The sequence below is a fragment of the Centrocercus urophasianus genome, unplaced genomic scaffold (genome assembly GCF_019232065.1).
Source record: "Centrocercus urophasianus isolate 14NV4802_14NV808 unplaced genomic scaffold, USGS_Curo_1.0 seq_20, whole genome shotgun sequence".
In the NCBI taxonomy this organism is placed as follows: Eukaryota; Metazoa; Chordata; class Aves; order Galliformes; family Phasianidae; genus Centrocercus; species Centrocercus urophasianus.
The window spans coordinates 10,716,638-10,731,935 of NW_024884756.1; the positions used below are offsets into that span (position 1 = coordinate 10,716,638).

At 39.0% G+C, this 15,298-nt stretch overlaps 1 protein-coding gene across 6 annotated transcripts in view; it reads left to right on the forward strand.

The window, feature by feature from the left end:
• Positions 1-15,298, forward strand: part of SPATS2L (spermatogenesis associated serine rich 2 like) — a 136,135-nt gene that overhangs the window by 108,414 nt on the left and 12,423 nt on the right. For all 6 annotated transcript variants that reach the window (XM_042822566.1, XM_042822565.1, XM_042822564.1 and 3 more), the window contains 5 exons: positions 958-1,007; positions 1,932-2,172; positions 4,359-4,559; positions 4,977-5,112; positions 13,975-14,033. In XM_042822566.1, coding sequence (XP_042678500.1) covers positions 958-1,007; positions 1,932-2,172; positions 4,359-4,559; positions 4,977-5,112; positions 13,975-14,033 — 687 coding nt within the window. The remainder of the gene's footprint in view (positions 1-957; positions 1,008-1,931; positions 2,173-4,358; positions 4,560-4,976; positions 5,113-13,974; positions 14,034-15,298) is intronic.

Genomic DNA, 15,298 nt, shown 5'->3' on the forward strand with positions numbered 1-15,298 from the left:
GTCACCTGAAACGAGCAAAAGAATAGCAGTATATAAACCAATTTGCACAGAATGGTAAATAAGTATTTACTAGAAAAATGGACTCTCAAATTCACACAGAAAAGTTCTAACTTGGTGTGATTAAGATTGTTGACACTGCCTGTAACATGCTGGATGCCAGGGCAGGCTGCGTGCTTCCATGAGTGGGTTTTTAGCTTTAGAATCAAGGAAAACGCACCAGTGGCAACAGGATGTAGAAGAGTTTTCTTCCCAAGTGCCAACTGCAGCTGATCTGACCAAGGCTGTTTTCACTTTGTTCTGAAAATTTTATCTAACCGAACACTGTTGCATCTGACAACAGACTGGCAGACAAAACTTCAGGTATACAAAATCATATTTGTTTTCAGTATGATTAATGGCTTTTACTGCCAGGCCTGTGTATGGACCAAAGGATGCACGGTTTCTGCAGCTGACTACAAGATTATGTTTTTATATGCTAATTAAATCTTCAGTTTTATGCTCTTGGGCTTCCTGAATATGGCAGATAATGTGGAGGAAACATCTTCCAGAACGCCAAAAGATTTAAAACTGTGAAGAAGCTTGAGAAGCAGGGGAACCTAGTTTATGCAGTGTGTTGTGGGGTGCTGAGATACTTTTCTTTCAGATAAAATATTGATTTTCAAAAAATTATTTTCTGAAGCTTGTGCTATTGCATTAAGTTAAGCACCCACTTAATTACTTCGTGTAAGGAAGAGCATAAACAGCAGCAGTGCCAAATAGCTTATCCACAGTGTAATCAGCTAAGATGAAAGTGAAAAGGAGGGAGGCAGCAGTTCTCCTTTTGTTTTCCCAACATTAGTAAACTCACAGAAACAAACAAGTGCTGCCTGGCTAGGAAACTGGTAACTGTTTCCAAATACAAATTTTCTTTCTCAGATCTGAACTTTTGTTGAAATGATTTCTCTCTCTTTTCTCTAGGTAGTGCAACTCAGGTTCTGAAAGAATGGAATATGACAGGGAAAAAGAAGGTAAAGACTTGCTCTGGAAAATCAGAGCACTCAGACCATTTACAAGCTGTTTGTAAGCGAATGTAATAGTTTCATTTTGGCCAGTACTTTTTCTGCCTTTGCTAACGTAGGTGACTTCATCTATGCTTCCATTCAGAATACCTGAGAGCAAACGTGTGCGTTGTTTTTCGTCTTGTTCATCTGTTGCTGTTTCTGTAGTGCAGAGTTCTGAGTTTCTGGAACAGCACATTTGTAAGTGTTTGTAGAAGCCAGACTCTGGTCAAGTACAGAATAAATTCCCAAGCAGCCTACTTTTAATACGCAGTTGTGTCCTGGAGAGTCGCAGCCACTTGGTGCTAGAGGTTTTGCTCCTGGATGTAAGAGTAACATATGCATAGGAGTAATCAATTAGGAGTGTGCACTAGGGCTGCTCCCAGGTCACACATTTCAAGAAAATGTTTAAGATACATATACAGTATGCTAAGTGGCAGCCCAGGGAGTCACTGTTCTGGAGGCTCCACTTTATGGGTTGGACAGTTACAGCAGCAGTGGCTAACCTCTGTCTTCTGCTCCTATTCTTCCAGATAAGAGGGATGCCTTCAGGGATTGTCCATGTTACTTAGTGGGTGTCCCCAGGGTGGTTAGGAACTATTTGAGCATCATTGAAGCCCAGGCTCTTTTACCATTTTGCAGTGTAACTGTTCTGTTTAGAAGAAAGAGGAAAAACAGTATGGGTCTTCTGTTCGTATTTGAAACTATATTTTCAGCTGAACAGATGCAGTGGTGTGCTGTATAATGCACTGTATGTAAATTGCATTGTAGTGAGTGACACTTACATGGCATTTTAAGAATATTGACCATTTGGTATTTATATGGTCTCTGTTATATATTGGGTTTTTGAGCTGCTCTGAGTAATGTCTGTTCTTTCAATATTTCTCAATTTAGAATAATAGGAGAAAAAGAAGCAAATCTAAACAGCACCAAGGCAACAAGGATGCTAAAAATAAGAGTGATGGGTCTGAGAAGGCATCTCAAGACCCCCAGAGACCACCTGTCTGCCATCTGAATGGATGCTCTAAGGATAACCGTTGTGGTGATTCTGCCAATGAGAAACTGGAAACCTCTTCTCTGGAGAACAAAAGTTCACAATTTGTAGCATCAGCACCAGGCTGTCCAGAAACCACAGGTCAGTTCATCTGGGACAAAGGCACCTTTTAATTGGCAACAGATAAGCCTATTTACATAAGGATCATAATTTTTGCTGTTACCAAGTGAACATAATAAATGGATATCAGAGAGTGATGTTTGTGGAAAATATATGTATTTGTTCAATCTGTGCCTGTAGAGCTATGTCTCGGCATGGTTTGTCTTGCAACAAGTATCCTTGCAAAATATCTTTTTTTTTTTTTTTTTTTTTTTTTTCTTTTCTTCTTTAGAGCCAAAAGTTTAAACTGCAATCCGAGAGGTACAGCTGATGCAGAGTATGACAGATAAAAATACAGGAGAATACAGGGTTTGAAAATGGCTTTGGTATAAGATGGTGACAGAAGTAATCAGGTTCTTCATGTGGGACAAAGTAATCCAGGCATTATGGGCCCGCTGCACGTTGTGAAATTTCTTTATTGCCTAGTCCAGACTCGTCCTTTTTTTTATCTCATCTCCCCTCAATAGGTTAGTCAACATGGATCTCCACTGATTTTCCCTTATAGGGAAAGGAGGGCCTTAGTGTTGAAGGAGCGTGATCTGATAGTTGCTGAGTATGCATGCATTTCTGCTAGGGTCTAGATACTGAATCAGAAGCTCTGGGGAGCAGTAACACAAAGTTCTTCCTTGCTGAGTTCTAGTAGGCACAGAATTACTGTTTATGATAATACCAATGAAAACAAACCTCTGCAGGAGCAGCTCTATGAAAGGTCAATTAAATAAAATCTCTGCAATGCATAGCAGCCAAATTGCGGAACTACTTATCAAGACATTTTGTCTGAAGAAGTGTTTGGGAGGTCAGAGATAATCCTTGCCCTTGCTGAGGACTCATGCTTATTTTGGATACGACATGCCACAAGCCAGAAAACCCTGCAGTTCCATGATATTAAAAGAATTTTTACTGCTAATTCTGCAACATGTATACATTTGTTTATTCTTTTCCTCCAAGTTATATGGTACATATAATCAATCTGTCTTGTCAAATTTGAATCATCCCTGAAGTGTTTTCTAGCAGGGAACAACCTGAATTCAGGAACTCACATAGCTATGCTGTCAGTGATCTTTTTATGTGACAGTGGGGTTGAGTCATCTTTTTTTTCTCTTTGACATGATGCCATTTAGATTTGTACATATTAAGGGCAAGAAGGATCCCAGATTTTTTTTCTTGTTTTTATGAATGTCAAAGATGATACCTACTATCCCAGCTTTTTATAAAGAATTTATAAGATTTTTATGAACTTTTAGGCATGTCCTGACCTAGTAACTGGTCTTTCTAAGAAGAGAGAGAGAGAGATGGAGGAAGAGGAGGGAGGTGGGAGGAGAGAATGGAAAGGAAGTGGAGAGAAAAGAAAGATGAAACTTCAGAAATATTAAAGCTTACTTTATGTGGTAAAATAAATTCCTGGTAACTTGTGTACTACAGAGAAGTTAGGAGATTCTTGAACGCTACCAGATGCATTAGAATTCTGGTCTTGCAGGCAGTTTAGTAGCTACTTTCTTGAGGTCGAAAGGCACAAGAGTATTACTAAATGTGTGCTGAAGTGTGTGGAACTGAAGAGAAGAGTGAACAGGATCTTTCAATTTGCAAACTGTCCCTTCTTGGTTTTTGGGAAGTCAGACTGTGCTGAAGCTTGTCCAGAGAGCAATCGTCTCACATTTTTTCCTTTGGTGTTGCAATCTCTTATGTTTTGTTATTGTCAGTCTTGTTTGGTTTTGTTCCTTTCCTATCAGTTTAATGTTACTGTAGACATTTCAGTCTCACCTTCAGACAACTGACACCATAGAAGTACCACAGGTGTCTGCTGACAGCTCCTTATGTTCTCCTCCCCATGAGAAATAGCAGGCTGAAGCCTTGCTTATATCATTTCGCTGACTGAGATTAGGTCCTTCAGAGCCATAAAAGTGTGACTGCCTGAAAGAGTTTGCAGGGACAAGACTGTTGAGTAAGGTTGGTGTTTCCCTGTGATTTGCCACAGTATGATATGAGAGGATGTGTGGATATTACATTTAATTTAGGTCTGCCTATTTATTGATGTTATTCTGTCTCTCTTTGTATTAGATGTCTTCAGTACACTTTTTTTTTTTTGTTTAACGTTTTCATTCAAGGAATCCAAGACCTGCTAGAGAATCTTGTAACTCTGTGTCTTGTACCTTACTGTTTTCTCGCAGGCAAAGAACGTAAGCGTCAGAGAGTGTCTGTGGAGTTAAGCCCAAAGACTGTGAATGGAGTAGAACAGCACGAGCCTCTTCAGTCATCAGTTCAATTCCAGGGTAACCTAGGCAGGCCAAAGTCAAAATCTTCCTCAGTTAAATCATCCAATGCTACAAGCCAACTTGAAACAAAACCAGATGATTCAGTGAAAAAAAGAGGTAAAGCAAGTCTGTTCATGTGGTCACTGTGTAATAAAATGATCAGAAATCTGGTGCCTCTACAGTAAAAAGAATGTGAAGGAGAGATGCCTTGGAAAGTGGGAGTAAAATCACATTCAGTCTAATAAAAATGAGCAGAACAATTTATAGTTGATTTAAAATTATATTGAACTTGAAATGAATAATTTGAACTCTTAGGGCTACTTTGACAGTTATCTAATTTGAGGAATTAATTTGAGTGTGTATATTTAGGAATTTAAGAATATCATAGAAGAACTATGGAAAATATGGGCGTGTGGACTTCAGTGGGCAAATAATGTTGTATTGTTCCTGCTCCCTCATTCAGAAAAGCCAAAACGAGCTTTCTGACTTTTCTGCTATTTTTGTTTGTTGTTTTTTTGTTTTGTTTTGTTTTAGGGCCAAACATTGAAAAATCAGTAAAAGACTTACAGCGTTGCACCGTTTCTCTAACTAGATATCGTATGATGATCAAAGAGGAAGTAGATAATTCAGTTAAGAAGATCAAAGCTGCTTTTGCAGAATTACACAGCTGGTAGGTAACTCAGTTTAAGGTCTCTCAGCACCACCTAAGAGTAAGGGACCAAGCTGTTGGTGTACCTCATTGTCTAACAGAAATAACTTTGTTCTTATCTCTGAGCTAAATGAGCATGGGCTGTAATTGGCAGTTGTACAAAACTGGCTAGTGTTGTCAGGATTGCTCCAAAATTACACTGTTAACGTACAATAATTAAGTGAATTTCATTGTCCATTTGCATTTTTTGTGGTAGCTTGTTGATGCGCTCTCTCAGGATTTTAGAAAACATTCACTGCTTATGCTCAGATGGCTCTGACATTTTATCTGAGTAATCTGACATTTGGGTCTCGTTAGCTGTGTAGTTTCTCTTGTCCTCAATTTTTTTTTTTTTTTTTTTTTTTTTCAACAGTGTTAAAATCATAGTGTGTCATATGCCTAATCTTGTTTGCATGTACTCACAGTTAATTGGAGCTTTAAGAAGTAGTTATTCTGGTTGTGGAATAGGCGATCTCCTGATTGCATGGGGAGTGGATATGTTATTAGATTCAGAACTGAAATTACTCATTTTGTATACATTCATGTTTTAGCCTGAAAAAATATTAAAACGTATCACCTAGTACTGAAATTTGTTATCTTAATAGGTGAGCTTAATAGAAGAAGCGACAAAAAGATTCAAAAGGACCATGTAAAATCAAGTTGACTCAAAATGATAAAAAAATAAGCAAAAAAACTTCATTTAGTTCTGCCTTCTACCAGATCTAGTACTTGAATTGCTATGGTGGAGTCTGTCAGAAGCTCTAGAATGTAACAGACCTGTGCTCCAAATATTCAGGCCTTATGAAGTCATCTTATGTGTGGAGCACAACATTACGTACAACAAGGAGAATGTGATGTGAGGGCATGCTTATGGAAATTTCAGTGTGGATTTTGTTGATTTTAGCTGCATGGAGGTCTAGTATTCAAGTTTTTGTTCAAATACATGAAGGGAAAAATGGTTTAAGCAGCAAAATGTGTTACTTAATTTTTGGTGAAAATTAAAAACAGTTCTTGGATATTTAATGTGACCTTGTGAAACAAATATCTGAAAAAGATGGGAAGAGCTGTCTACAGCACCTAATTTATCAAAACTTGCTTCCACTTGCTATAAACTCCCTACATTCAGGAAAAAATCACTAGATTCAATGATACATTTAGCTTCAGACTTCATATATTCAATAAGGTATTCATGGGCACATGACAGTTTCCCTACTTAAAAGCTCAACAGTACATCATTAGTGGTAGTGTGAGAATAAGATTATTGAGTATTCAGCCACTTGCATATTTGTAACCCTCCTTAGGCATGGGAGTTTCACTGTGGCACAGTCAATTTGTCTGTCAAGGGAAAATGAAGCAATTCAGCTGACTGTGCTCCCAGAATGTTATGCAGTAACCAAAAACAAGGATAGGTAAAGGATAGGGAAGTATGTAACCATGACAGTGATATCTGATCTTTTTTCTGGTAGTGATTACAAAGCTTTTTGAAAGTTCTTGGGGAATCCTGCAACTCACAGCATAAAATACCACAGCATTTTACATGGACACGACCAGGCAGGGACAGTTTGCCTGTCCCTGAGATCTTTTATGTACCCATGTGCATGTGCCTGGCTGGTGTGCTTCTGTGTCCTGGCACTCTTCCTCACCATTTTTGCAAGGACTACTGTGGTGTTGCTTTCCCTAAGGCTAAGAAAGAGATAGGCAACGCAGCCTGAATGGGCACTCTTTCTTGGACTTGTACCTGAAAGTTATGAAGATCATCCTTCTGACAGTCCTGCCTGGGTCAATTTTTCTACTCCATGCAATCAGTCTGAGGGGTGTGGGCATCAGGTGCACCTCTGTATGAGTGAGAATATAAGCTGCCCTGGTTACTGTTTGAAGGCAAAATGTATCGGAGCACAGCCCCATCATACAGTAGGGTAGGACAAGGAAGAGAAGGATAACAAGCTATTGAAGTTGCAGGGAGGATCAGTAAAACTCTGTCAACTCCTCTCTCAATCGTGTTTGAGGCATTTGTTGCCGAGGTTAAAACTCTCATGCTGTAATTGTGTTCTCACTCTTCTACAGAGAGTCTGAGCAGTCACCTTGGGGATAGAAAGAGAGCCCCAGGAAATTTGAGTGAAATGGGTAAAGCACAAATGGAGCCACTATTCTTCATAGCACCTTTTGCCAGCAAATCTGTACATATTGGGCATCCACACAGTCGTATGGAGGACTGAAAAGAAACATCTGCTGCTCGTCCATACAGTCTGCTTCCAACCACAAATGGAAATCACTCTGTAGTGTAGAGAGGGACAGATCTAATTGCTCTGTGTGCAGAACCCGAACAAAGAAAGACAAGTCTATTCTGCTTGTTGCATCTCAAACACTGTGGTATGTCCAGTGGTTTATAAAAAGCAAGAAAACCAGCACCAAGAAAGAGCAAAAAGGGCTTGAAAGCTTCACCATAGTCTGGGTAAAAAATTATCTCTGGTATAATACTGGAAAAGGAAAATGGGCTCTGGCACTGCTAACAATTTAAAAATATATTCAGATGCATTCAAGGAAGCATATACTGTGTGTCTGGAGAAGATAAAGCAAGTTTGCTGCTGCTAATTTAGAATAAAAGCAGAGTAGCAGTTAAATGGAGGAAATGTGTCATTTAAAAGGACGTAACAATTCAGTGCCAAGTGATAAGCAATACTGCTGGTGCTCACAAATGCAGAACAGTGTCATCCTCTTACTGGGACCCCTACTTGGTGAACTGTAAAGATTATGGTTTTGTGCTTCCTATAGTCCAGATTCAATGGTGCTGGTTGAAGACCTTTCCTCATTAGAGGTGTTGTAGCATAGAGTATGGGCAGATGCCTGGGAAGGCCAGGGCTGGTATTGTTTTACAGTGAGTTGAGTTTCTGTGCTAGTCCCTGCATTTCCAGGCAGTCCTCATTAGTTTTCTGTCTACGTGTCTGTCCTTCAGCTGACGCTTTGTAGTCCTTATGTGTCTAAAGAGATTTTCAAATCCTCTTGCAGTTCGTTTGCTCATCAGTCATGCAATCCAGTCTTGTAACCTTGTCAGCAGAGAGGAAAAATATTCTACCAAAAGTTTAGGTTTCCTGGAGCCCAGCTTGTTTTCGGGTACCTTTAAAGAGCAGCGCTTCTAGCTAAGCCCCCAGCCTTACTCTCACTTCTTGGGGGGTCTGGAAGGACAGGAGAGTAGCTCTGGCCTGAGGCTGGCCACTTGCCTGCAGAGCTACAGCAGCTGGAGCTTGTGCTTGCTTTTTTCTTGCCGTCTCCAGCAATTTGGGATTACTTTCTTTGGCTTAGTATTAGTGGAGAGAACAGATGGATCTCTTGAAACAGTGAGATTCATCCCCTTCCTGGCCTCCTTAGTCTTTCACAATACTTGCTTAATTCTCATATATATGTATTTTTTACTATACTTGGGAAGGTAGATTTCATTGTCTCATCATACTGTGTGGCTTCATGTCTTTTCTTACTTTTTTTCTTACCTAGTCATTTTTAGGTGTGTGTTTTTCTGCAGAATGCGAGCGCGTGGTTTTTTGGGCTGTGTGCACTAACTGTTGTTTTTGAGCATGTTATTTTGGGGAAAAAAAAAAAAGGAAGTGAATATGCCCTTTCTGATCTCAATGTTGTGTTAAGGAGAAATCTGACTTAATAAATACATGAAGGGAATAATCTCAAAAACGTTAATAGATTCCAAGAGCCAAACGCCTCTCTCTTTTTTGCGACTTTCCAGGATGGGAAAGTTACCTCTCCTGAATATCAGGAGCACAAGTACAGAAACCACAGCCTTCTGCCATCCCAGAATGCATTTTGGCTAACTGTATAAAACCAGTACAATTCTGAGATACCTGTAACTGAATCAGAACTGAGACTCAGACAGGAAAGAAATCCATGATAAATTTATATTAAAACTTCCCAGTTTCTAACAAGCCATGGTGCAACTCGCACAGTTCTTGAAGCTTGGTATAATTCTCAAGTGATGCTTCATTTGTAAATAAACAAAATTTAGAAGTGTTGTTTTACAAGATGCCTTTCCATGTCAGTTATCAAGTTTAAATAAGTTTTTATGATAATAAATTCTTAACTGATTGTAAAGAGATCTACAAAGCAAAATTAAAATAGAGATATAATTATAATGGCTTTATTAGTAACCACTATAGTAGCTGGCTGCTGGAGAGAATAATATTAGCAAAGATAGATATAGAGCAATATATAACAAACTTGAAGAACTGAAATCCGTTGGGGTTCTTTTACTATGACCAGATGGTGCATATGGAGAGGAACAATTCCAGTGAAATTGATTTACTGTCTTTTGTTTAGCTGCTTACAGATCGTGTTTGTGATCAGAATGAAAATTCATGTAATGTGATTTGCTGTGTAAACATTGTGCTTGTTCTAATACAGAGATCAAATAACCTTGAAGGACTGTGAACATTCAAACACAATTGAGCTAATGTTGGAAGAATATTGCTTACTGAGACATTGCAAAACACCTTGTATTGTAAGGACACCTTTTCTTACAGTGTTTAGTGCTATGGAGGAAACTTCATGTATCATTTCCTCTGTCGTGAAATATGGCCATTCAGTATTCCCATGAAGCCTGTAATCACCTGCTACAGGTCCTGAGTGGTTTTCTGTTTCTTTTCATCACGTTGTTTTTATATTTACGTTCTTATCACGTTGTTCTAGTTCTTTGTGCTAACATTTGACAGGCACAGTTCTGGGTTGCTGATTGAAATGTGAGTTCTGTAAAATATGCAGTTCGAGTAGGGATTGTTTTGTGGTTGTCTTTTCACTCCACCTGTGGATCAGGTGTGTTCTGCTGCAAGGGAAATGGGTACATGAAATAAAGGGCAGTGATGAACCATAAGCTAATCAGATCTCCTGGATGGAGTTGAGTATTGCTTGAATTCATGTGTGATCTCAGCTTAGATATAGCTGAGTCCGTGATAGCACTAACTTCTCTCATACTATTTTACAACTTGCTTGAGTTGTCAGCAGATTGTTAGCCAACTCATCTTTAAGGGTGCTACTGGGCTCTGTTCCAAAGCCCACTGCCAGAGCAAATGTCACATTCTCTCCCTCAAGAAAAGACGATTTGAATTCTGTGTTGTGATTTGAGCTCCTCACCTGCTAGACCACCAATGGGTCCTTCCAGATGAAGACCCCTACTTCAGTCCTTCGGAAGGTGACAGCTATGTTTTTCTCAGTCTCAAAAAAAAAAAATTCTCAAGCTGTGTACAAAGATGCTTGTTTTAAGGAAGCAGTGGAGCTTAGTAAGCACCTCTAGGAGAAAACTTACAAATTTCTGGGGCTTAAAAGAGTTTTGAAAGGATAATGTGAATTGCACCTATAACAAACAACTGCTATGCCGTTCATCTCTGTCTGCTATTAGGAGTTGCATCAACATGTTTGCCTCCAAGCCTGCTTAGCCTTTTTATTTTCCTAACTGTTGAGGTGCACTTGGGTTTAGCATGATGTCGGGAAGAGGGAAGAGGAAAAGGGTATTCTGGGTATCGTGAAGCCTCCTGATTCTCATCAATGAGGCTATAAATCTGGCAGTCTGAAACTGTTACTTTTGAAGGAAGACTATTAAAATTCCACTAAAATAATTGAAATTGTGGCGTTGCAGCTGACTGAAAACCCACAAGCGAGTATCTCTTTCACTATACATGCTGTAAATTTCATGCTGCAAACTAGAGAGAGATTAATTTGTTTCCACTAATGTCAGAATAAATTTAGAATTTATTCTGAGTATGAGTGTGGAATGAGGCAGCTGTCAGCATGATTTACCCCAATCATTGCTGAGCTGACAACTTACCACAGTGAGATGTTTGCAGCTCTTCCGCTGTGGCATGCTAGGGTGACTACTGACAGCCCATGTAAGCCCAGGCACGATCAGTGTCCATTTAACAAAGAGCAGGATGCTTAGGCTCTTACTTTTAGAATCCCTTATGTGAAGTGATTCGTAATCAGAGCTATCTCTTCAGTAGCATCTCATATCTTTAAAGCACAAACAATTCCTGATTCTGGCCCAGTTTGCCACATTGGAATGTTCTCTGTGCTAAGACTCTTCGTTGCAGTGCTCCTTTGGTAGTGTTGTCTTCTTCTCAAACTCATGTCAAAATCATCTAGTTACTAAAATCAAACCTGTGCTCCAAGCTATAGATGCTCACCCCTGGTGAACAACTTGCAAGATGCTCTGTGGATAGAAAAGAAATCAAATTGATTTCTACTCAATTTTCTTAATAATTGACCCTTCTGTGAACTAAGAAGAAATGTGGCATTTCCTAGAGCTGGCTGGCTTATGACTTTTCAAAGGAAACTTTAATTTCCTCCATTCCATGATATATGATAGTTTGACTTCCATGCTGAGAAATGTAGCTGTACGCTTCCAGGTGAGAATTAGTATATTCCATTCATAATGTGGAGTGAGAATCTGTGTCCTCAGCTGGAACGAGTTAATACAGCTGTCTTTTCTTCAGGGAAGGCAATCCTATGAAGATCTGTCTGAAGAAACTTTATTTACTACATTAGTAAGTCTGATACTGACAAAGGCACCAGACTTTTCTTTTTTTCTTTATTTCTTTGTATTTTTTTTCTGTCTGTTTGTAACTACAGATTTCGTTGCACTGTTAGTCATCACAGTCCTGACCTCTCCCGCTTAAACTTCCAAATGCTTTCCTGAAATGTTCATCAGAGACCACACTGAAACATTAGGACTGGAAAGCTGTCTAGTAACAGATGAAGTCTGACTATAAAGTATGGGAGATATCATAGCAGTTGTATTGCTTTTATTGTGGTATTAAAAGTGTTTTTACTTGGAGTCCAAATAAAATGTTAGTGGCCAAACTGTTTAACCAGGATGTGTTGTTGGAGTCAGAGGAGGACAATCAGGGAATGACCTGGGCCAAAATACAATTCTGATGAGCTCTGCTATTGTGAGCTTGCTGCTTGAATATTTTTTCCAGCCAAAATTTTATATCACCTGTGGGGGTACATTAGGGAAGCACTTTTGTAACAGAAATAGCAAAAGCAAAAATGTGCAGATTTCTTGAAGATGTAGGAAAGTAATGAAGACCATAACAGTCCTTGTGGAGGATAGATACCAAGTGAGAACTTGCACAACTCACCTCAGTCACCTGCTGTGGAAGCTAAGGAAGTTTATTGTAGCGTGTGGTTACAAAAGATTAACTGAAAACGCTATCTCCATTCAGATTAAAGTTCTGAATTATCATCTGACTTTTTGGAGTTCAAGATTAATGCTTATGACTGGAGAATGCTGTTGGCTTTTGGGAGTCACTGTGAAGGTGGCATAGTTGATTGGTAAAACCTGAGGATAGAACTCTGCAGAACCTTGGTTGCAAACCTCCTGCATGAACTTGGTTAATTTATGGGAAGGTGTTCGAGAAAGCTGCATAGCACTTGAACATGATCATTTCTGGTGAATTTCTGGCTGAGTCAGTTGTGTATCTGCTGTGTGTTGCCTACGCTTCCTGCTCCTTAATCTTGCCCTGTTTCAGTCAACAGCCTTTGCATCCTTCTGTTTACAAGCCTTTTGTCCTTGATTGCTGCCCACTAAACTCCATAGGATCTTTGCTTTCTTGATCTTAAGAAGCACTCTGTTTTCACCAGTATACACTGTGCCATTTTGAAACACAGATTAGGTGCTGAAAGCACATGTGGAATGGCAGATTTTTGTGACATGTTGTTGAGAGATTGTGGGCTGGCTCTTCCTGGCATGCCTGTGTCAGTATGTTATTTTCTGTAGGTATGTATATTTCAGTATGTTATATTCTGGAGATACTGTGTAGTTTGTCTCTGAAAGCAAGCAAATTTCAAATGGCTGTTTTTAGGTCTTGAAGTTCTGGTATCCTCAGCTGGGTGCACAAGTTTGCATTCAAGGCTGATTTTATTGAGCCAAGAACTCCACTAATCCTTTGTGTGTGAGCCTGGATTTTTTTATCAAATACTTGCAGTTTCTCCCCAGCTGCCTGAGTTTACTCACATATGCATCAGAACCATTAACGTTCGAAGTGTTTTTTAGTCATGAATATGGCTAAGAATAATCCTGTGAGGGGAAACTGCTGGGGCGTACCAGTGTGCTACCCACTGGAAAACTGTTGATACTTCACCAAATGATGTTGCTGGAATGGTGATACAAACGTTTTAGCAGACCTGCTCTACTCTCAGTAGTCCCACCTAATCAGTTTGCAATTTAATGACCAGAAGTGCTGTCTGGAGTTGCACACTAGGGGCATGTGAAAGGAAAAGCTTATGAGATCTTCAGAAGGCCCTGCAAAAAGGGGAACCACTCCTTCCCAGTCTTTAGTGGGTGAGGAAGTTGACGTCTCTCATAGAAATACTTCTAGGCTTATTCATATCACAAACTATTTTCTTGCTTACTCTGTCATACTTTGTAAAAATATCTCTATGGCAAGAGAAATAGCCCTTTCCATATGCTTTTATTTCTGTTTTATTGTCAGTACAGCACTGAAATCTAAGCTGTGTTAACCTGAACAGCAGCAGAGGTGTATCTGACTTAATTAGAAAAGGGACTGTTTTGTCATTTGATGACTGCTGGTGCCCAGGCAATGCTGAAGAGGTAAATTGGAGTGACCTCCACATCTGTGCAGGCACACAGGCAGACCAGGGTTAAATTAACATGCACTGATAGTAACTAATTTTTGTAGTGAGTGTGCTATCTTCAGCTTCTACTTTTAAAATCTTTTTTATTTATTACTTCCCATAACTAAGGTCTAAAGTCTTTGTATAGTTGTGCTTTTGATTTGATGGAGTTCTGGCATGGATTAAATGGTGGTTTCATTTTTTTTTTTCCTTCAGCATCATAGACAAAGAAGTGTCGTTAATGGCAGAAATTGACAAAGTTAAAGAAGAAGCCAGTAAGTACACAGCATGTCAGGGAAGTTCTGGTATGGTCATGTAAATACATGTTTTGTTTGGCGGAAAACCACACAATGTATTAATTCTGTTCTCAGCATTCTCTTATTTTTCATTATATGCATATTCTTGAGTGATTAGGGAGAGATTCTCTGTAGTTTCTATTTATAAGATCTGTATAGCAAAGCTTCAGTATTTTAATATTAAGGTAAACCAAAAATTCACATGAAGTTTGATTAAAATTATGTATTTCTTCTACTGACTTAACACAGATTTTTGGTACTCCTGTTTTTCCCTTATTTCTGTGATTTGTTGACTACTTTATTATGGTTTCTTGTTTTCTCAACCATTGTTTTTGCTTGGTTGTCATCTTATATATGTTACAGTGCTGGAAGTTGGTAGAGGAACAGCTTATTCTGATTTTGCATGCCTTTTAGAGAGTAGCAATCATGCTCATGAGTCAGAGCAATAAATCAAAACCCAGATGTTTACTGGAATTTGTGTTCTTAACTGTGGGAGTTGTTCTGACTCCAGGCTTTCATGTCACCTCTATTTCTTACATAGGTATGGTAGGTATATGGTTTGGAGGGGAGAAAAACAATTTGACATGTATTAGCATATCATATTATCTTTCTTATACCCACCAGAGACATAGCATTCATGGATAAGAAAACAAGGGAATATGTTTCTATACAGAAGGCTAAGCATGGAACTAAAGAATAACCCAAGTGGTGTTAGAATGATACTTTGCCTAATGGATTAAAACATTGCTGACGTGTATGCATATAATTCTTCCATTTGTTTGTGAATGTAAGGCCCTTTCAAGGATAGTGTTCCTGAATGCTTCACATGTATTTAGAACTCTTACTGAGTTCACAAATGTATGCTAGTTACATTTAAAAAAAAAAACTATTAAAATCCTCTGTTGCTACTTTAAGTCTCTTATAGTTTTATGCATATGGAGACTAAAAAGAACAAGTAGCTGCTGCAGCAATTGGCTTTAGTTTAGGTTTGGAATTTTGTATACTAGCTTTTCTGATGCTGACCTGTGGAGGAGTTGTGGGTGGAAACGTGCTGTTTACCTGTAAAGACTGCCATAATCAGCTGCAGAGCATGTGCACAATTCCAGGAAAACCAATGGCAGAATTCCTATTGATATCAGCAGACATGGATCCAACTGCATAAACAAAAACACATTTTGAAAATCCACAGTCCAGGGATGATGATATCATGATGGCCACTTCATTAATTTTGGTAAGGGACAGTA